The 22,576-nt window shown below is 33.9% G+C and overlaps 1 protein-coding gene across 2 annotated transcripts; it reads left to right on the forward strand.

Annotated features, from left to right (window-relative positions):
• The first annotated feature begins 15,695 nt into the window (after positions 1–15,695).
• Positions 15,696–21,286, forward strand: LOC132032650 (serine carboxypeptidase-like 45). Of its 2 annotated transcripts, XM_059422311.1 has the most exons (10): positions 15,697–16,002; positions 16,824–16,928; positions 17,089–17,184; positions 17,272–17,364; positions 17,579–17,664; positions 17,748–18,047; positions 18,574–18,710; positions 18,840–18,932; positions 19,299–19,416; positions 20,869–21,286. In XM_059422311.1, exons 1-10 carry the CDS (start codon positions 15,774–15,776, stop codon positions 21,091–21,093), a joined length of 1,482 nt encoding a protein of 493 aa, XP_059278294.1. In that variant the 5' UTR covers positions 15,697–15,773; the 3' UTR covers positions 21,094–21,286. The 2 variants fall into 2 exon arrangements, with proteins under 2 accessions (XP_059278295.1, XP_059278294.1); XM_059422312.1 differs by lacking the exon at positions 17,272–17,364 and having other exon boundaries at positions 15,696–16,002.
• The last annotated feature ends 1,290 nt before the right edge of the window (positions 21,287–22,576 follow it).

Consider the following 22,576-nt stretch of genomic DNA (forward strand, 5'->3'; position numbering starts at 1 on the left):
TAACGCATATCATTACTAGATGAAAGTTGCGATAAGATCAAGCAACGGAAAATACTATCACTCAAAGTGGACATCAACCAAATTCATAAACCGTCCAAACACACCCTTTTTCAACAAGTCCAATTGAGAGACACTCAAAAAGGACAAAATCAAACTCAAAATGAAAATCACCACTCCACATGCCACCTCCTTCAACCTGTTCAAACTTAACCAAGGGATGTTCCTCCTATAAAAGAAAATTAATGTCAACAACCAAGAATTTACATAAGAATAAACCAAAAATGAGAATGAAAATAATTAACATATACCATAATACAAAATCAGCCCCTAGACTGGTACACAAATATCTGCATAATAGAATAAAGAACCAAAACACATAAGATTGCATAAAAAACCAACATTATTAACAAAACAACACCAAAAACACATAAGATTGCATAAAAAACCAAAATTATTAACAAGACAACACCAAAAAACCAAAACACACATAAATTAACTTAATTCATAAAGTTATGCCTGAATGCATAACTTCGCCAAAAATAAGAACTCGCCGAACCCAAGATATGTTGCCTCAGACAAACACAGTCTTCATGAAAAACCAGGTTACTAAATGACGAGTGTCTAGAGTATATATATTTTAACTCGTACTCTATCAAATAATAGTATAGAAAGATGTCAAACCCACAGAGATTGGTTTATCTATTCTACGTAATTTCATTCTTGTTTTAATTATTATTTGAGAAAATCGAAGAGTTGGGGGTGAATTAACTAATTAATAATTTAAAAGAGAATTAGAGAAATTATTCCTTTTTGGTTTTCAAAATTATAATAAAAGGTGTTGGGTTTCTGACTTCACTTGATATATCTATTATAAAGTAAATTCTTTTATTCTTCCATTTCTATTTCTCAAAAATGTATACATGCCTCTCACGATTACATTTATATATTATTACTTAAGTTGATCAATTAATTGCACTTCTCTCGGTTATACAAATTAATTATCAAAATAGTAGTATTAAAGAACCAGAAATATATGCTTGAACTGAAACATGCTCTTTTTAGTAAGTCCCTTTCGGTTACCTTACTTGCTATAACTAATTACTACACTATCCGCCTCTCTCGATTACAAATAAGTGTAAAATTAATTATAACATAAAATAGATAGATGTTACTAAATAAATGTTAACATCCATCAATACCACAATTAACTATGTTACTTCTTCCACCTCTCTCGATTACAGAATTAGTAAAATGTTAATTTGTAGTATAAATTAGATAGACATTAATAAATAAAATAACATCTAACCGTAAAGCGAGATAAAAGTTAATTAGAAAGCTTCAAACTCAAACATGTGAAATTGAGGAATAATATCTACTATTATATAGAAATATCAAGATTCGTCAGTCTCCCAACACAAGAAAAGTTACTCCATACTGGAGTTAGTACCGATAATGAAAATATCTTTGACTGGAGTTATTACCGATAATGAAAATATCTTAGTCCATTAAATAAGAAAATAGAAGAAATATTCAAGAAGAATAATTCCGCTATTTAATTAAAAGCAGGAACTGGAATACTTTTCAACACCGAATAATTAAAGAAATAGTAGGAGAAGAAGGCTTCTATGAATGGAAAGAATTATATTTGCCTCTTCTCCTCCGAATTGGTGTCTGAATTCCTTTCCCCATTTTTTGTATCCCAGCAGCTAAAGCAATCTCTATTTATAGTCTTTCAAGGTCATATATCTCTAGATTTGGCAACTTGTAGCTTGTAACTTGCAATTTGCAATTGCGTTAACTTTAAATTGGTGTTCACTGCAGATTGTCTCCAAGTTGGCAAATTGCAACTTCATGTTTTAAAATTGGTTTCATGACCTACAAATTCTCCTTTAAATAATAGCCCACTTGCTTTAAAGTTGCATGTGTATGGCAATAGGCTATAACGTATAGTAGCCTCTCTTTTTTTTTTTTTTTTTTTTCCTTTCCAGCTTTTCTTTTTCCATTTTGTTTTTGTTTCAATTTGACGGGTCCCACACTAAAGAAAATTTGCACAAGTGGTTTCCTCTTTGCAGGCTTCCTTTTCTCTTCCTTTCTTCTTCATTTTGATATCTTGAGTTTATTTATTAGATTATGGTATTTCCTGCATATAAAACATGAAAATATTAATATTAAAATTAAATAACAACTTAATTTATATATGTATTTTTTCCTCATCAAATACCCCCACACTTAAATATTTGTTCATCCTCGAGCAAAGAAAATTATTAGTTATAGTGGCTAAATATTTTAAGTAAAATGATGAGAATTTTTAGAAGAGAAGAATTGACTAAGATGATCCCATGAGTTCGGGTAGGGGTGTACATGGACCGGGTTGGTTCGGATTTTTTACAAACCAAACCAAACCATTTGTGTCGGGTTATTAAATCTATAAACCAAACCAAACCAATAAAAGTCGGGTTTTTCGATATCAATTTTTCTCGGGTTTTTCGGGTTTTTTCGGGTTTCTCGGGTTTTTCATAGTATCTAATGAAAAGCACGAGGCAGCTGCTTCTAAAAAGAGTTCTAGTACAAAATATCAACATATAAGATGGAGGCAAAACAACGTTTGAAGTTTTAACTTCATAATATAACTAAAATGTCAAATGGCCGTAAAATGTCGATGTAGCAAAACAAAAATCCAAATCGGTGCAATATACTACAAAGAATCGAAAGGAATCACTGCAAATCTTGAAGATTGGGCAAAAATCCAAATCACTCCTCCAACTGTGAAATTTGACAATTGAAGAAATCGAAAAGGAAGCATGTGCATTGCCTAATAATGAAGTGTAATTCAAGAAGAAAACTAAATCTAGAAAAGATACTAAGGCAAACAAGAAAAGATCTAAATTGAGCACTAAATCCGTAGTCAACCTCCAATGTCCTTTGCTAGTAAGCCTTTAAACAATAAACAAACAAATAAATTCTAAACTATAGGTCATGATAAACTTTTTCTTAAAGTTCAAAATCCAATTTAAAGTCCAACATGATCCAAACCGTAATTGTTTAGTTCTCTACACTTCTATGCCAATTCTAAAACAAGATAAATCATTTATATTTCGTACAAATTTCGATGCCAGAAAATCAAGCAAGCAAAACTCTTGGATTTCTCGCACTTATACCCAAAAAATAATATCGGTAAAACCAAAGAGAGAAAACAATTGCACCAACAGAAAACAATATCGAAAAACACAACAGAGAAATAACGTGCAAAAAGGAAAACAATATCAAGAAAACCACAGAGAAAAAAATTGCACCAAATAGAAAACAATATCGGTAAAACACAAAGAGAAATAAGTGCGTAAATCCAAGAGGTTTGCAGTGCAGAAAGGCTGTGGTGACAACTTATTGATATACACGAAATATATACACTATGTAATTAACACACCAATTCTCACACAGAGATAGTGCATCGTGAACGAAACCGGCTAATCAATGCTCAAAGTAGTCTCCATACTCGCAAGAAAAAAAGAATAAATTAATAAGTAAAAGAAAAGCTGGCTAATCAATGCTATATGTCCATGATTTCTTTCTCCATTCATAAAAGAAAACCAACGACTCTTTGAGAAATAAGTAAAAGAAACCATATATGCATTTAGGCATAGATTCCAAATATTTTTGCTTCAAGCATTACCGAGTGCTGTAACCGATTTTCTCAAATATCCACTTTTTAAACAAGTATTATATGGTATTGGAATATTGGTGCAATTCAGTTTCTGCATGGAAGAAGGAAGCCAAAGCAGAATTGCATATCTGCTGACTGCTGCAGTTCATAAGTACCATTGAGCAGGATAAAAAAATAGGGTCATGCATGCAAATATTCATCAGATGCTATTTGACAATACCTTCATCAACTTGCTCAATGTTCTGGACTTCTTCCAAACCGTCCGTGAAAATTGTATTCTTTAGAAGGTGATCGTAGCCATTGTTGAGTACAAATTAGAGCTTCTACTGTTTTTGGCGATAAAGAACTCCGGTAAGAATCAAGAATTCGACCACCTGTACTAAATGCCGACTCAGATGCAACCGTGGAAATAGGAATAGAAAGAACATCTCTCGCAATTTTTGAAACAACTGGTATTTACTAGACGAAACTTTCCACCAAGACAAGATATCAAAATCTTTATTCTTCACCACATCATCCATCAAGTATATCTCGAAGATCAGCTTTTTTGCAATATTTCCTCGTTTGCCAAATGTTTCTCCCATTCGATTTCTAACAAATCATCGGTTTCACTCATGCTAGTATCACCTCCAATATTGTCATTAGAAGAAGCATCAACGACAGAGTTATTGTAAGAATCATACAAACGCGTTAAAACACTTGCCACATCTTCCGACTTTAATCTTCCCAACAATGAACCATATGCTTTGGAAAGAGTGAAGTTCACATACTTCATCTTATATCCGGGATCTAACACAACAACAAAGCAATAACATATTCATATCCTCAAAATTTCCCCAATATTTCTCAAATTTACTTTTCATCCGTCCGCCATATCAACCAAAATAAGATCTTCGCATGTAGAATATTTTTTAATAGAACTTCGAAGAGTGAAAAATTCACGGAGAAACAGTTGGAAGTAACATACAAAGTCCCCGAAAATTTTGTGTGGTCCGGTAGAAAAGATCAAGAAACTTGACAAAAGCTCTCACATTCTTCCAATTTTGCGATGGATTTCCTCTTAATGCACTTATTTCTCGACAATACTTTTGGTATTTATGGTCATCCGTATACATTCTTGTAAAGGCTTTTTCAAATTTTATAGCTGTATTTAACATTGTATATGTCGAGTTCCATCTAGTTTCAACGTCAAGACTCACAAGACCATGAGTGTCTATCTTAGTTTTTTCAACAAATGACTTAAAAGAAGCAAACCTTGAAGGAGAAGATCTAACATATTTTACCGCATTCCTTACACGAGAAATGGGTTCAATTTGTTCATCTAACCCTTCTTTTACAATCAAGTTCAATATGCGAGCACTACACCTAACATGTAAAAATTCATTTCCAAGTATTACCCCATTCCAATCATCCATTAGCACCTTCAAATGCTTAATGGCGAAATCATTGGTCGCATTGTCTATGTTATTTCAGTAAACAAGTTATCAATGCCCCAACCCAATAAACATTCCTCAATTCCCTTAGCAATAGTCTCGCCTTTGTGATCTGGTGTTGGAAAAAAATTCGTAATTTTCTTTTTTAAATTCCATCGGTCATCAATCCAATGTGTGGTGACAACCATATAACTCAAATTTTGGAGTGATGTCCACGTGTCACTAGTAAGGCAAACACGTTGGTCCTTGATAAGATATTTAAGCTTATCTTTCTCTTCTTGATAAATCCTCAAGCAATGCCTTGCAACAAGAATACCGAGAAGGTAGTTCAAAATTTGGTAAGGTTTTAGCCATCAATTTCCTAAAGCCTTCTCCTCTACAACTCTAAATGGTAAGCTCATCAATAATTACAAATTCCGCAATGGCCCTCCTAATTTCATCTCGCATTATACACTACCCTTTCATTAGAACCGAAAGCCCTTCGTCCACCCTTCTTTAATAGGTTTTAATGTTGTTTGTCTCTTATCAACGATTCTAAAGGGAGATTTGTTACATTTACCTAGATGTGACCATAATGTAGTAGTCCCATTCTTGCTTTCGGCAGCGCAAACGTTTTTGGACAAGAATTGCATTTCGCCCCTAATTTTACCTCCTTTAGCTTTAAATTTGGAGAAGTGATCCCAAATCTCTAAGTCTCTACCACTATTCCCATTTAGAAGGTTCTTTAGGAGTTGTTCTTTTTTGCTTTTTAGGAGGAGTGCGTCGATGAGGAATGTTCTTACCTTGTTGTTGTTGAGATTCGTGGCACAATCGGAGGGTTGTTGTCAATCACTAGCGATTTAGTTCCAGAAGTTGTAGCTTCCATCGCCAAAGACAATTTCTGTATATAATAAAAAAGTTGTAATTTGTAATAAATCAACAAATTGATAGCAATATAAATAAATTTGTAAAACGTTAAAGCTAATTAGGAAAAACAAGAGAGCTTACTAAAGACATGGCTACTTGAAACCGTAGTTAGAAAAAGCCAAATCTAGGCAAACCCCCCTCTCCGGCTCCAAATATAGGTTCTAATTAATTGCACACAAGAAGCTCATAATTAAGTAAACATCACTAATCTCACTCCATTCAGATAAATTAATAAATTAACATCTTTGCACTAAAAAAGCGAATTGAGTTTCGTTTGTTACATTAACTAATGAAACTCATGACCACTTTAGCATAATTAATAGACGAAAAGATGCGACCTCTCTCAAGTCTCCATGTAAGGCTCGAGTGCAAATGGTCTTAAAATAAAAAATGTTTCGTTATCGATTAACACGTCAAGGGTTCAATCCCTGCTAAGTTCAAACCAATAAAATAAGTACTAGTCAAGAGGTTTACGGTGTAAAGTTGAGTCTTGTAGTAGGGTTGTCGATTTGAGAGGAAAGCAAAAGAGGGATCTAAAATGAGAAAAGGAGAAGATGAAGTTTGTGAAATGAGAAAGGGATTTGAGAGGAAAGCAAAAGAGGGATCTGAATATCTGATTTTGGGAGAAGGGTTGTGTACTTGTGTAGCCGAATTGGGGATTGGGGCTTTTGGGCTTCTGATGTGTTCATTTCCTTAGACTTCTGGTGTGTTCATTTACTTAATGGGCCTTTTTTTTTGTATATTATTTAGATGGGGCAATTCGTTGCACTGCCCTTCTTTGGGGTGGTCTTTAAATTTTGCCCTTCATATATGAAATTTTTAAATTTTGCCCTTCGCTAAATCCCATGGGTTTCGAGTTCGAACCCATTATCCAAAATTTTAAAAAAAATTTGCAAGGCAGTAGTTTAAATTTCGCTATGCCCCCATCGGCATACAACGTGAAGGAATTAAGCAAAGTTATGCCGGGACCTGAGCATACTTATGCCTTGTAAATGCACTTGGCATAAGTATGCGGTTCAGATAACTTTGATAATTCCTTCACAAGTTTATGCCGGATCCCATATAAAAGTTTGCCCTTTAAAGTATGCCCCATCGCATAAACTTGTTAAGGATTTACCAAACTTATGCCGATGGGGGCATACTTATGCCTTATGGGCAAACTTTGCCTTGAAGCATATATATGTATTTTTTCAAGCATATAAACCAAAGTTACATGGAAAAGTATTATCTCAGCAACCAAATGTCCATCCCGTATACAAATTCACACTTTGCCCGGCAATACAAAGTAGTTAGCAATTGTTGATAGACTTCAGAAATTTGGCATTCAAGTGCCACCTGATTGCATCTTCTGTGGGCAGACCCAAGAAACATTTTCCCATCTTTATTTTGAATGCTCCATCACAAAAGGACTGTGGTACAGATTGTTGGTATGGCCGGGGTACACTAGAAGAATAGGGGGCTGGCAAAATGAAATCAAATGGATCTCACACATTGCTAGACACAAATCAGGCCACTGCTCCATTACTTGCTGCATTTTTGGTATGCTAGTGGCATTGGTTTGGAGAGAAAGGAACCTACTCGCATTTCAAAATACTCAGCTTCTTCCCCGATAGACTTTGCGAGAGATTGCACAACATATTCACATCCAAGGCAGAACAACTTCAAATGGCGAGAGAGCTCTTGCTTCTATGAATTGCTATCCCTAGCTAAGTGTAGTTGATTGAAACCGTCGTTTTTTTTTTTTTAATGTAATAGTTGCTCCTAATTTGACTTATACAAGTTAGTGAGTAGGAATTTTACCATGTACTGGTGAAGGTCGGCTTTAACTTTGCTGTAAAAGTTTTGGATGGAATAAAATAGACTTTCAACCAAAAAAAAAAAAGTTTGCCTTATAAGGCAAAGTTTAAATTTTAGAGGCCCCCCTCCGCGTACTTTAGTTATGTTTAACTAAAAGTCCGTTTAGAGGCAGACTTTGTCTTGAGGGGCGTACATTTAGTTATGCGGCCGATCCGGCATAACTTAACTTTTTCTTAAAGATTGATCTTTGGATCCGCATACACTCCTCGCCCCGCTTGCGAAATTATTTTTATTTTATGCGAGCGGGGGTTCGAACCCGTAACTTCATGTATTCGCCATCTTTCCAAGCAAAGGGCAAAATTTAAAGACCACAAATATGAAGGGCAAAATTTAAAGACCACAAATTTGAGGGGCAAAATTTAAAGACCACCCCAAACGAAGGGCAATCCGTGCAAAAAAATGATTTAGATGGGCTTCTTTAAGTCCAAATCTAAATGTAAGAAAGAAAACAAAAATTATAAAAAAAATTAAGAAAATATTTATAAATTACATTTTAATAAATATTTTTATGTATAACATAATTTAAAAGTAGTATATCTATAATCGGGTTGGTTTGGATTCGGGTTGACTTTTTTTAGTTAAAACCAAACCAACCCTATAATGGTCGGGTTTTTTTTCCGAACACCAAACCAAACCGAACCAAACCACTAGTCGGGTTTTTTTTTCTGGTTTGGTTCGGTTTGTCGGGTTGGTGCGGTTTATCGGTTTGCCCTGTACAGCCCTAAGTTCGGGAACCTTCAACCATACTCATATTCAGTTATTGAGAACTGAAATAACAGTATTTTCTAATCCCAAGTGTGTCTCACCAAATGAAGAGATATGCCCATATTTCACAAAATATATCTATTATAGAACAAAGAAGGGCGTATGTAGAAAAAAAAATCCACTCACTCTCAACAAAGAAGTATCTCATGTTACCGGAAATAACCATAAGCTTGACTATCATGTGGTTCTCCACTAATGTAGGTGTCTTTAAGTTGAGATCATGTAGGGCTTTTATAAGGTTGTAATGTAGGCTTAGGAACGGATATGATACATATAGATAGGAGTGACTCAAATTCCCTTTAGACACTACACTTTACTTTCTCGCTTAAGCACAACTGCCTTCCATTTTCTTTAAACAATCAATCTCTTGTTTGTCATTTTTTTTTCCTTTCTTTTTCAACCTTGACACATTTTTTCTTATTTCCCTTTTTAAATTGAAGTGCCAGCATCTCTTTGTTACTCTTTTCTTTTTCCTTTTTTTTTTTTCAAATTTTCAACAACAATTTTTTTTCTCAGGTAACATCTCAAAAAGATCAACAATCTTAAACAATTATCCTTTCACCTGTTTTTTTTCCCCATAATTCACATTTAATTTTCAGCATTCAAATCAATTCTTGAAGTGCCTAAAAGGAAATAGGGTGAAAAAATAACAAGTAGTCACATTAAAAAGGCTAAAGATTAAAGCTCGGTGAACAACAAATAAGGGGAAATTCATTTAGGCTCAACGGGTTTAGCTAGGGATAAAAGTCATCAAGGTAGGTCAATTTAGGCATGGTTTAACAAGGAAGGCCTACTTTCATTTCTCAACTCAAAAACAACCTAAAATTTCGACTCAATCCACATTCAAGGCAAGTTTTAGATTTCCAAATAAGCATGAAAACTAGGTAATATATATTGACCACACAATGTACTTGGAACTAGCGAACACCGTGATTTCAGTCACCAATAAGCAAGTATGAGTTTAGAAAGGTAGTCATACAACCCATGAATGATACTCAATCAAATCCGTCTTTTTAAATCTCATGATTTTCAAATCAAACCAAGTTTAACCAACTTATTTACCAAAACAAAGAAAATAACTAAAATTCCTAAAAAGTGTTCGGTTCAAAATATTACGACCATGGCAAAGAACCGAACAAGAAAACCATGGAAGTACATGAAATAATTTATTTTACAAATAAAGCAACTTAGGTTTTTTTTAATATAAAGACACACACTTTTTTTTTTTTATGGTTTTTAGTTTTAAGTTAAATTATAACTCATAAATAAATAAAAAAAATCACAAAAGGCTTTTTTTTGGTTATAACACAAATACATAAAAGGAAACATATATATACTTTTTATTTTATTTTATTAAAACACACATACATAATATATATAATACTCCTCTACCCCACGCTTTAAATAATGTCATGTCCCCATGACACACTATTTAGAAGTAAAAGGGTGTAGAAAGGCTTCCCTGAATTTTTTTCTTTTCCGGGAGAACTCCACTCCTAACTCTGAGTCCATTCCTCTTTTCTGATTCTTGCGTCGTCTCTTGGAGTTTATTTGGCCGAGTACAACACAAGGTATTTTATCCATACATGCATTCTGCTCCTTTTTAGTTTTTCTATCCTAATCTCGAGCGGTAAAAGAACATTGCAGTGTGATCCCTAACTCCATCTTCCATTTTTTACTATGATCAGTCCATGCATTTTCCTGAAAATCTCCAATAATAAAATCCACAGAATCATATTGATCAGAGAAAATTGCCAAATGATGGAAAAAGGGGTATTCATCAACTTCATTCATGCTTTTGACCTCTACATTCTCATTTACTTCAAAATGAGTAAATTTATGTGGATCGGAAAAATAGGGTATGCACTCATCACACACGTTAAGTTTGATTCAACCAAGCCTTTATCTTCAGTCTTTTCGACTGGATCAGACTCCTCTGCTTGAGTAGTAGATTCATTCACGTAATGCTCATTTTCTTGACTTGGTTCATTTTCACATGAGGTTGTTTCATTTAAGTTTTCACCACCGTAATTTAGGGAGATTAGCATACTGGCCAAATGATTTACTTGCAGTGTTAGGTTTCTAATGGCTGTAAGGTTCCGTGCAAATTTCTCATCAAGATTTTTGATGGAACTAAGCAGAGATTCTTTCAAGTTCATATTTTCCTCTCGAGGTGGTTGATTTTCAATAGTTTGATTCCATACAAAACTTGGATAATGATTGTATTCCAGATTACAATCATACCCATAGGAATCATCACACCTTGAAACAATGTAAGATTGTTCATAAGATGAATCAAAAAAGAAAGGATTACTTGCTTGGCGTTCATGAACAAGGTGACTTCTGTCGTAATAGTCACAAGCAGCAGACTTTCGCTGATTTTATTAATTAGTGCTTCAATAACATCCTGTTTATTGAAATCACAATAGAAGAAATCACACTTGTTTGACATTCGAAACTTTGGTGGTTGTCTCCACATAACTCACAGATAATAGGCTTTTTACAATATTTTTGTACTAACTCTGCAAGTGTTTCCCTTGGTCAATTGAAATTCATATTTAAAGTGTGTGGAGTAGATTAATATTCAGGAATATTATTATCTTCAAGTCTTGCTCTTTACACTTGTCAGGTACTAGAAAACAAAATAGTAGAAGAAATAAATAATAGATGATATATCTATTAAAAAAAAAAATCTCAAATTAGTAACAAAACAATTAATCTATAGTAGATGTTAACCAATCCCCGGCAACGGCGCCAAAAATTTGACGAGTGTCTGGCGTATATATATTTTAACTCGTACTCTATCAAATAATGGTATAGAAAGATGTCGAACCCACAAAGATTGGTTTATCTATTCTACAGACGATTCTTGTTTTAATTACTATTTGAGAAAATCAGAAAGAGTTGAGGGGTGAATTAACTAATTAATAATTAAAAAGAGAATTAGAGAAATTATTCCTTTTTGGTTTTCAAAATTATAATAAAAGGTGTTGGGTTTCTGACTTCACTTGATATATCTATTATAAAGTAAATTCTTTTATTCTTCCATTTCTATTTCTCAAAAATGTATAAATGCCTCTCGCGATTACATTTATATATTATTACTTAAGTTGAACAATTAATTGCACTCCTCTTGGTTATAAAAATTAATTATCAAAATAGTAGTATTAAAGAACCAGAAATATATGCTTGAACAGAAACATGCTCTTTTTAGTAAGTCCCTTTCGGTTACCTAACTTGCTATAACTAATTACTACACTATCCGCCTCTCTCGATTACAAATAAGTGTAAAATTAATTATAAACTAAAATAGATAGATGTTACTAAATAAATGTTAACATCCATCAATACCACAATTAACTATGTTACTTCTTCCGCCTCTCTCGATTACAGAATTAGTAAAATGTTAATTTGTAGTACAAATTAGATAGACGTTAATAAATAAAATAACATCTAACTGTAAAGCAGATAAAAGTTAATTAGAAAGCTTCAGCTCAAACATGTGAAATTGAGGAATAATATCTACTATTATATAGAAATATCAAGATTCTTCAGTCTCCCAACACAAGAAAAGTTACTCCATACTGGAGTTATTACCGATAATGAAAATATCTTTGTCCATTAAATAAGAAAATAGAAGAAATATTCAAGAAGAATAATTCCGCTATTTAATTAAAAGCAGGAACCGGAATACTTTTCAACACCGAATAATTAAAGAAATAGTAGGAGAAGAAGGCTTCTAAGAATGGAAAGAATTATATTTGCCTCTTCTCCTCCGAATTGGTGTCTGAATTCCTTTCCCCATTTTTTGTATCCCAGCAGCTAAAACAATCTCTATTTGTAGAGTCTTTCAAGGTCATATATCTCTAGATTTGGCAACTTGTAGCTTGTAATTTGCAATTTGCAATTGCGTTAACTTTAAATTGGTGTTCACTGCAGATTGTCTCCAAGTTGGCAAATTGCAACTTCATGTTTTAAAATTGGTTTCATGACCTACAAATTCTCCTTTAAATGATAGCCCACTTGCTTTAAAGTTGCACGTATATGGCAATAGGCTATAACGTATCGTAGCCTCTTTTTTTTCTTTTTTTTTTTTCCTTTCCAGCTTTTCTTTTTCCATTTTGTTTTTGTTTCAATTTGACGGGTCCCACACTAAAGAAAATTTGCACAAGTGGTTTCCTCTTTGCAGGCTTCCTTTTCTCTTCCTTTCTTCTTCATTTTGATCTCTTGAGTTTATTTATTAGATTATGGTATTTCCTGCATATAAAACATGAAAATATTAATATTAAAATTAAATAACAATTTAATTTATATATGTATTTTTTCTTCATCACTAAACAAAAGACAACACCAAAAATCTTAAACTAATGTTCACAGGCAAAAATAAACAGATTCAACACATTGAAAACCAAAAGACATACAAAATAACTTCATTCATACAAAATATTACCACCAAACTTCAAAAAATGCCTAATTTTTTTCCTATAATCAGGAAAACATATAAACTTTCATAAAAACCAACATTATTAACAAAAAAAAAACACCAAAAAATCAAAACACATACAAACTAACTTAAGTCACGAAATTATGCCGGAATAGGCATAAATTCAGTTTTAAAAAATAAAAATTCTACCGGAACAGGCATATGCCGCCTCACACATACACATTCTTCATAAAAACACCAACAACCTAAAACAGCTGTTCACAGGCAAAACTTCAAAGATTCAACACAGAGAAAACCAAAACGCATATCAAAATCAACAAAAACATAATATGACATTCAAAAAACCAAGATATAACATGGGGAACGAAACTAAAGTTCAAAAAATCTACAGACACTTTAACAAAACACGTTAAAAAATAATTTTAAAACAAAAAGGATCAATTAAATATAAAAAACGATGAAGACAAAGATATCAATTCAACAAACAACAATTTAACATAAAAACAAATATTGAAATGAGCAAAAGATCCAAATTCGTACCTAAATTTTTGAACAGATAAGACAGACATAAACAGAGGAGGAACGAAGAAGCAAAAAAAGAAAAGAAAAGGGCAAATAACGAAAGAGAAAGGGTTTTAATGGGGTAAGGGTAATTTCGAAAAACTTTCATTAAACAGTGCGTGTGAAAATTAAAGGCATAAATGAGGGGCAAAATATAAAGACCAGCCCAAAAGAAGGGCACTCTGCGCAAAATCGGACAAATGCTGAGACGCTTAGACGCTAATGGGTAAACATAAAGTTTAGCCTTTTACGTACGATGTTGGCTATTACTATTACGGGTAAACTTTGATAAATTGGGCCAAATAGGTAGACTCGATGGCCGAAAGGAAAGTATTTGACTGTGAACTCAGTTATTATTGTGAGTTTAAGTTTTGTGCATTATCAGTGCACAAAATCTTTTACACCATCAAGTAAAAATTACCACAGTAACTAACTAAAATTTAGGAAAAAATACATTAAAGTATCCTAGTTATACTATAACCAAATTAGTTACTGTTTCCTATTATAACGTAAATGAAAATCTAATTTTTCCATGTTTCTCACTCAACAAAATTGTCAGAATTACTGAAGTAATTCTCCACGCCTCAATATTATTAAACTTGCAATAAGTTATTCTTCCATGCTTCAACCATTATTGATCTTGGAGAGTTTCTTCTTAAGGGTTTGCAATCACATGTTTTTTAATTTATTTCTTCGACTGCTTTGCAAACAAACATCAAATTTTCATTTTTAAAAAATTTTATTTGTAAGTTAAGAAGCATCCAAAATTGCAAATATCACATAAACATCTGCATTAAAATTAAAGTGAATTATGTGTGCTTCTATCATATTAAAGAGAGTACTGATATAGAAAAGACAAGCAAAGAAAGATAATATGGAGGGAGTGTTTTGGAAGAGAAAATTGGGTTAGATGGAGATGTTTAAGGAAATAGATGAGTCCAAAAAGTTTTTAAATTTGAGGGGAAAACCGCATAACTTGAAAATTGGGAAAAAATAAAAGAAACTTGAAAAGAATGGGTAGCCTGTAATAGCAGGTCAATTTTACCTGATGGTGTAAAGTATTTTGTACACGATAAATGTGACTGAAACTTAAACTCTATTATTATTTTTAATTTGAGGTTGTTGTAGGAACTCATAAATTTCAAATCCTGAATCCGCCTGTGATTCAGGTAGCCGGAGAAGTGCAACTAGAAATTGCTAATTTATACATTTAATTTAGGACTTAAACCATGTGACATTAAATGCAGTGTCTGAACCTTTCAATTTATGTCCATAGTTTGGGGGGAAAGGGCGTGAGATGCTAAGAGATTTAAGCTAATAAAATTACAACTTCCTATCTGCAAAGCATGATTAATCCTAGTGATTGGTGAGAGGATAAGAAATTACAAAATAGTGCTCTTACGAATTTGTAATTTTCAACGAGATTAGTTCAATGCAGCCAGATATATTCCAGATAAAGTCAACCTTATTTTGGCACCGGAGGATGTGATTTAGTCGTTTTGGAGGATCGAGCTCATCCTAGGTAAGAGAGTAGGTAATCGGTGAAGTAATTGAAGTACGCGCAAATAATTTTAAACACCGCCATTATTAAAATAAAAAAAAGAAAAGTAAAAGAATCATCTCTTATTTTTTTTTTTTTTAAAATTACATAGAGGATCATGGAAGACAAGGAGGAAGGCTGACAACAAGAATTTACCCCATACCTATTATGTGAAAAACTCTCGCCAGTACCACTAGATTGTAGTCTTGATCGGGGGTAGATACAATGTAGTAAATACGGGTTCGGCAGAATCCAGTAATTTTGGCTTAAACTTTAATATATTTAAAACTCAGTAAGCAAAAAGAGTTGTGATTCAGAACACATAAACTAAAACCTGGCTCTGCCTCTGGTCTTGGCAATAAGCCATTTTTGATTGGGTTCAAGATTAAAATACATTTCTTTGAAGTAGGTGAGATTTTAGTAATCTTGGCAGTAATGCATATTTAAAGGTTGATCTATAATATTTAAATCTTCATGGCCTACTTTCCAATCAGTTAATTATTGGATGTCAATCTATTAAGTTAATATTAATTGGATATCAATCTGCAGGGGTATTTATTGTACTTCAACTTTTTGACCCAAACATTCATTTTTTTTCATCTGAAAATGGTTCCATGGTTCTGTATCTTCACTATCTTTTCTTCCTTATTCTACTACAAATCAAGTGCTGAGCTCATAAGTTCTCTTCCTGGACAGCCTCCAAATATTGTCTTCAAACAGTACTCTGGTTATATTGTTACAAATTCCCAACACGGCAGAGCTCTATTTTATTACTTTGTTGAAGCAGAATCAGAAAATGCAGCATCACTTCCCCTTACTGTGTGGCTCAATGGAGGTATATTTCTTCTAATGACCTTCGTTTTCAGAGTTAATTGCCTGAATGGTCACTCAACTTGTGGTAGTTAGTCATCAAAGTCATCTATCTTTTTGTTTTGTTCTTCCAGAAATCATCTTCTTTTTAACCGAGTTCACTTCAATGGTCATCTTAGCCGGATTTTGTATTTTTCAGAGATGACGTGGCAAGTTTAAGTTTAAAAAATGCCCACTCACTCATATTTTCTCTCTCCCCTTTTATTCCAAAAAATGGCCAAACACTCATATTTGAGAAGACTTATGAGCGCGTAGGCTATTTTTTTACTGTCCAGTTTCTAAATTAGTATTTTAACTATTTTAAAAAATTTAACGTACCATGTTATTAATTTTCACTGAAAAGTACAAAATCCGTCTAAGATGACCACTGAAATGAACTAGGTAAAGTAAGATATTTTTGGAAGACCCCAAAAAAAAAAAAAAAAAAAAAGATAGATGATTTTGATGATAATTACTACAAGTTGAATAACCGTTTAGGCAATCAGCTCCTAGTTTTCACTTGAAGAATTGAACTAAAATTTACTCCGTCCCAATTAATGTGGCGTACATTGACTAGGCATGGATTTTAAGAAATAACAGAACACTTTTGAAACTTGTGGTCTAAAATAAATCATTAATATTTGTGCGACTATAAATCTTTTCATTAAGGGTAAAAGGAGAAGTTTTAAGTTAAAATATTTCTAAAAATAGAAATGTATCATTCTTTTTGGGACAGACTAAAAAGGAAAGTGTATCACATAAATTGACATAGAGGGAGTACTAATTTGATTGAATCCAAAATCTTAGGCCCTGGTTGTTCATCTGTGGGTTACGGTGCATTTATGGAGCATGGTCCTTTTCAACCAGGGAAACATGGGAGCCTGATGAAAAACAAGTATTCTTGGAATTTAGGTAATGTTTCTTGTTTTTTTTTTTCTTGAAAGATCATATTGAAAAAGATTTTGTACCCAAAAATTGGGTAACAGTTTTTGGTATTTTTTATGTTCAGTATCAATATTGTAGTATTTTTCTAACAAGAGTGACTGATTTTGATTGCTATAACACGAAACAGAATCGAACATGTTATACGTGGAGTCCCCGATTGGAGTTGGATTTTCATACTCGAATACAAGCTCAGACTACACCAATTGGGATGATGCTGCAACAGGTACACCAGTTCTCCAGAAATAGCAAATAATATTTGGTAATTCAATGCAATTGAAATGTTTGATTTTGCTCTTTTTAATCTTTATAGCAAAGGAGAATCTCCACTTCATCCTTAACTGGTTCAAGAAATTTCCCAAATATAGAAACTCGGATTTGTTCTTAGCTGGGGAGAGTTATGCAGGTTAACATATATGTACTAATTTATGTCGCTCGGACTCTCCAAAAGTGCTCTCGCACCCGTGCCGAATCCTCAAAAAATGTACTACTTTTGGAGGATTCGACACATCCCCGTCGACATTTTTGAAGAGTCTGAGCAACAAAACTTAACTTGCCTATGTCTATTTTGTTCCTTTGGTTGCAAAGATTCATTAACTGTTTGGTTTTTTGGTTTTAAGGTCACTATATTCCACAACTTACAGTATTGCTGCTTGACTACAACAGAAAGCCCAATGTTAAACCAATCAAGCTTAAATCAATTGCAGTAATGTTTACATTACACCTTGAACTATTTGTTGATAATTTGTTACACATTCAAATATTCTCTTAATCCGATGAATTTTGCAGCTGGGGAATCCACTACTAGATCTTCAAATAAGTGTGAAATCTGGTGAATATCTATGGTCGCATGGTGCAATTTCTGATGAACTGCTTACTATGAAAAGAACAATCTGTAATGAAACGAGGATGTTGCTGGAATCGATACATAATAATATGTCTAACGAGTGCTCGGAAGTGTCGGAACTCACCAATGAGGAGATGGGAAACGATACAGATATGGGCGATCTGCTTGCGCAAACGTGTGTATCTTCTAGTGCAGCAGGACAGCTAGGAGCCCTTGGAAAATTTGCCACAATACATGGAAAGGTATGAAATATACCTTTGGAAAAAGGTTCAAGTATATCCCTAACGTTAAGCGATTTGTCTTACATTTATCCTTCGCTTCCTGTCGGTCCATGATAGCCTCCACCGTTATCTTTCGTCTCAAATATGGCCCTCGCACTAATGGTTTTCCACCATGAAAAAGTTAGTCTAACTTGGCTAATGTGGTGGAAGCCACATAGGGGTATATTTGGACTTTTTCAATTATTCAAGAGCATTTTTCAAATTATTAGAGGTGTATATAAACTAATCTAATAGCTTAGGGGTAAATTTGGATGTTTAATTTGTCTATGTGGCTCCACCTCGGCAAATGTCAGAGCTAAGCTAGATGGCCATTAATGGGAGGAGCAAATCTGAGACGAAAGATAACGGTGGGGCTTTCATCGACCGATAGGTAAATGAATGGAAATGTAAGATAAGTCTCATACTTCAGGGGGTAAATTTGAACCTTTTACCTTAACTTTTCCTTTTTGTAATTGGAGCTAACTCCCTGAACCTATTCTTTCCACAGCTTGTTAAGAATGTAGGAAAAATTGCTGATCCATGCCTTAGTGATAGGATAAATCTGTACCTTAACAAGCCAGAAGTTCAAAAGGCACTGCATGCCAACGCCACTCACCTGCCATATACCTGGAATTTTTGTTTGGGGTCAGTTCTCTCCGCCTTTTACTTTCTATCATGCTAAAGCGTGTGCATCTCCTTATTTAAAAGCTTAAACTGTTAGACAGAAAACGCGTTTAAACATGTCTGTAAGTCAAAATCTCAAAAAACTTGCAGGCAAATTCACTATAAGATAGGTGATTTAGCGATTAACGTTATACCTCTACTGTCAAATATCCTAAAAGAGCATATCCAAGTTCTGCTTTACAGGTTAGTTCATTACTACATTTGAAGTTACTACACTCAAATTTCATCCTATCTTCACAATTGTAGGAAAGGGAAAGGGCCAGAAATATCCCTGAACTATTTGAAATAGGTCAACTTCACCCATTCGTGTGTTTTTGACATAAAAATGCCCTCACTGTTAGTCAACTAGCTCAAAATGGCACCCCCAACTAGTTGTCTAACAGCGAGGATATTTTTGTGCCAAAAACGTAACAGAGGGTAAAGTTGACCTATTTCGAATAGTTCAGGGTCTCTTTGGCCTTTTCCTTGTAAAAACTATGTAGTACTTTTTAAATTTTGTTAAAGCTGCTACTCTGTAATAAGATTGTGCATGTTTTGTTTTTTCCCCAGTGGAGACCAAGATTCAAAAATCCCACTGACCCAAACTAGGAAAATTGCTAAACTGCTTGCTGGTGATTTAAAGCTAGTTGCTTTAGACAACTATGGTCCTTGGAATGATGGCTTGCAGGTATGTGACTACATCCACTGTTTTCAATTTTGGATCATATCGAAAATAGAATATTAAAAACATATGTTTATAACAAGTGCGTTCGCGCTAGAACCTGTTCGTATGAACTCCTTGATCCACGAAGGACATGGACATCTGTAAGCCAGTGATAGATTAATCTAATCAAAAGAAGATATAATAAGAAAATCAACTTCCTTTTTTCGGATAAAGCATTAATTAAGAATTCATTCTAGGCGGTCCATGTGATAGATTAATCTGTTTTCCTTTTCCCTTCATAATAATAATAAGGTAAGTATCCAGCTCCTGATATAGAGTTGCTATTCCAAGAATCAACTAAATTCAGAAAGTTAGGTTCGTTAGGGGTGACAAAATTAGCCCATGAAAACATGATTCGCCCAATTCATTTTTACCGGCCCATTTGTTGGCTCACTCATTTTAACCTGTCCAATTCAGCTCATCTGAAAAATTGGGTTGATATTTAACCCAAATTGACCAATGAGAACTTGTTAAAATATTTTTACTTTTCGTTTTTTTTATATGTCATATATAACCATAACAAGGGAGTTTTTTTATGGGGAAATTTCATAAAAGTATACTTCGCTAACTTACATTGCAAAAATATAGCCCAAAAACACTTTTATACAATGTTTTACATTTATATACAAAAGACAGGTACATTATGTATATAGGTGTATGAAAGTGTATAATGTGTAGGTATATACACTAAAAATATAATTATACACAAAAAATACGACTTATACACATTTATACATAATTATACAATATTGTATAAGTGGGTATAAACATAGATCTGAACTGATTTTGAATAAGAATTGCACTTTTATACGAGACAGATACATTATGTATATAGGTGTATAAAAATGTATAATAGTGTATAAGAGGTGTGTATACACTCACATACACTATTATACACTATCATAAAAAAACTAACTTCAACACCACCAACGGCGGAGCAGTAGCAGTGGACTTTCTCCCTCTCCGTTCATCTCTATCTCTCCCTCAACGAGATCACGCTGGAGCTTCGGCGAAAACAACCAGCCATACCACCTCGCTCACCACCACCAGATCTGAGTGGATTTTCTAGTGATCGAGAGAGAGGAGGCGCGACAGAGAGAGGAGGAGGAGGAGGAGGAAGTGGGTCATTTTTTGTAAGATTTAAAAAGGTGGGTCAATTTTGGTAGCATCGTTACCCTAATTAACATCAAACGTAATTATTCCTTTTTTTATTAGGTACTTTAAATATTATAAAAGAACAAACAAAAAAATTAAGATTTAGTAAAAATTAGACGAGTTAGGTTATGAGCCGCTTTATAACTCATTTTCAGGCCAAGTTGACGCGCTCACTTATTGACTTAGCCCGTTTTAACCCGTTCAAATTCAATCCAACCCGCTCATTTGACACCACTAATTTCGTGTATGTGTAATTTGCAGATTGGAGGATGGAGTCAATCATTTGGAGGGCTAAGGGAAGGCAAAAACGTTACATATTTAACATTTGCAACAGTTAGGGGTGCGGCTCATGAAGTACCCTTTACTTCTCCTTCACAAGCTCTTACACTCTTTCGAGCATTTTTGAAAGGACATCCTCTGCCGCGAAGGAACAACACCATTCGAGCCCAGAAGCTGCATAAACCTATCGATCTGATAAACCTCTAATCGATTGCAATATTTAGATTTCGACAATAGAATTTCGAGATTTAATTTTGTATCCTTGTACTCTTTTCTTTTTTGATCGTGGATTTTGAAAGTTTAAAGTTATATTACTTTATAGAAACAGAAAAGGGCCAAATATACCCCTGTACTATTAGAAAAGGGTCAAATATACCCTTCGTTATATTTTGGGTCCAAATATATCTCTACCGTTATACTGTCAGTTCAAATATATCCCTCCTCCGTTAAAGTTGTCCACCTTGGACATCCCATCCTACATGAGAATGATATTTGATGAGGTGGATGCCAAGTAGCATTGCCACCTCATCACCCCTAACTCATTTTACTCCTCCCTCTTCCACTACTAAAATTTTCATCCCTCCACCACCATTGCCACCATTACCGTGAATCAATTGTCATTGGCCTGACATTTAAGTCCAGAAAACCATGACAACATAGGCCAACTGAATAGTGTCATTTAATTATGAACCTCGCAAAATCAAAGTATGTTTCTGCTTTAACTTTTGCTAAAGAAATAGTCTGAAACCTTTCCTTACCCTGATGGAGCGGCAGCTTAATAATTGTTGAACCAATGCCATTTAGAACCCAAATAAGCTATTACTGGAGAGCAGATTATGGAAAGAGCAAAACCATGAATGTGGTACTCAAATAACAATGTAAAAACATCAGCTTTGCCGATTCTTGATAATTTTTTAGGACCCAAAAAAGATAAGAAGGTATAAGATAATATAAATGAGACCCTTATGTGGACTTGTGAAGGAACTCAGCAAGTGTGTTGATGTGCCTTGATATGCCGTGGTATACACTACTGATATACCAACAGCAGTGGCATTAGTCATTAGGCTCGATTAGTTAGTTGAGTAGGAAGTTAGTTAGTCTTCTAATTGTAATTATGATGAGGCGATTAGTTACTTAGTTTGTTAGTCTTAGCTGTCACTACATTACAAAGCTAGATCAATTGTATATATAGCACACGATCATGTACATTTGAGAGTAATGAAAATATATTAGAAATTTCCCAACTGCCTTCTTCTTCTTCTTCTTCTAGTTACTGATTCTCAGTAACTTCACATGGTATCGGAGCTATGCAATTTACAGATCGAGAGGATTACTTCAACAATGAAGTGAAGAATTCGAGGTATCTGATCAAGAGGATTCTTCTTCTTCTTCTTCTTCTTCTTCTTCTTCTTCTTCTTCTTCTTCTTCTTCTTCTTCTTCTTCTTCTTCTTCTTCTTCTTCTTCTTCTTCTTCTTCTTCTTCTTCTTCTTCTTCTTCTTCTTCTTCTTCTTCTTCTTCTTCTTCTTCTTCTTCTTCTTCTTCTTCTTCTTCTTCTTCTTCTTCTTCTTCTTCTTCTTCTTCTTCTTCTTCTTCTTCTTCTTCTTCTTCTTCTTCTTCTTCATATGGTATCGGAGCCATGCAATTTACAGATCGAGAGGATTACTTCTACAATGATGTGAAGAATTCGAGG

The sequence above is a fragment of the Lycium ferocissimum genome, chromosome 10 (genome assembly GCF_029784015.1).
Source record: "Lycium ferocissimum isolate CSIRO_LF1 chromosome 10, AGI_CSIRO_Lferr_CH_V1, whole genome shotgun sequence".
In the NCBI taxonomy this organism is placed as follows: Eukaryota; Viridiplantae; Streptophyta; class Magnoliopsida; order Solanales; family Solanaceae; genus Lycium; species Lycium ferocissimum.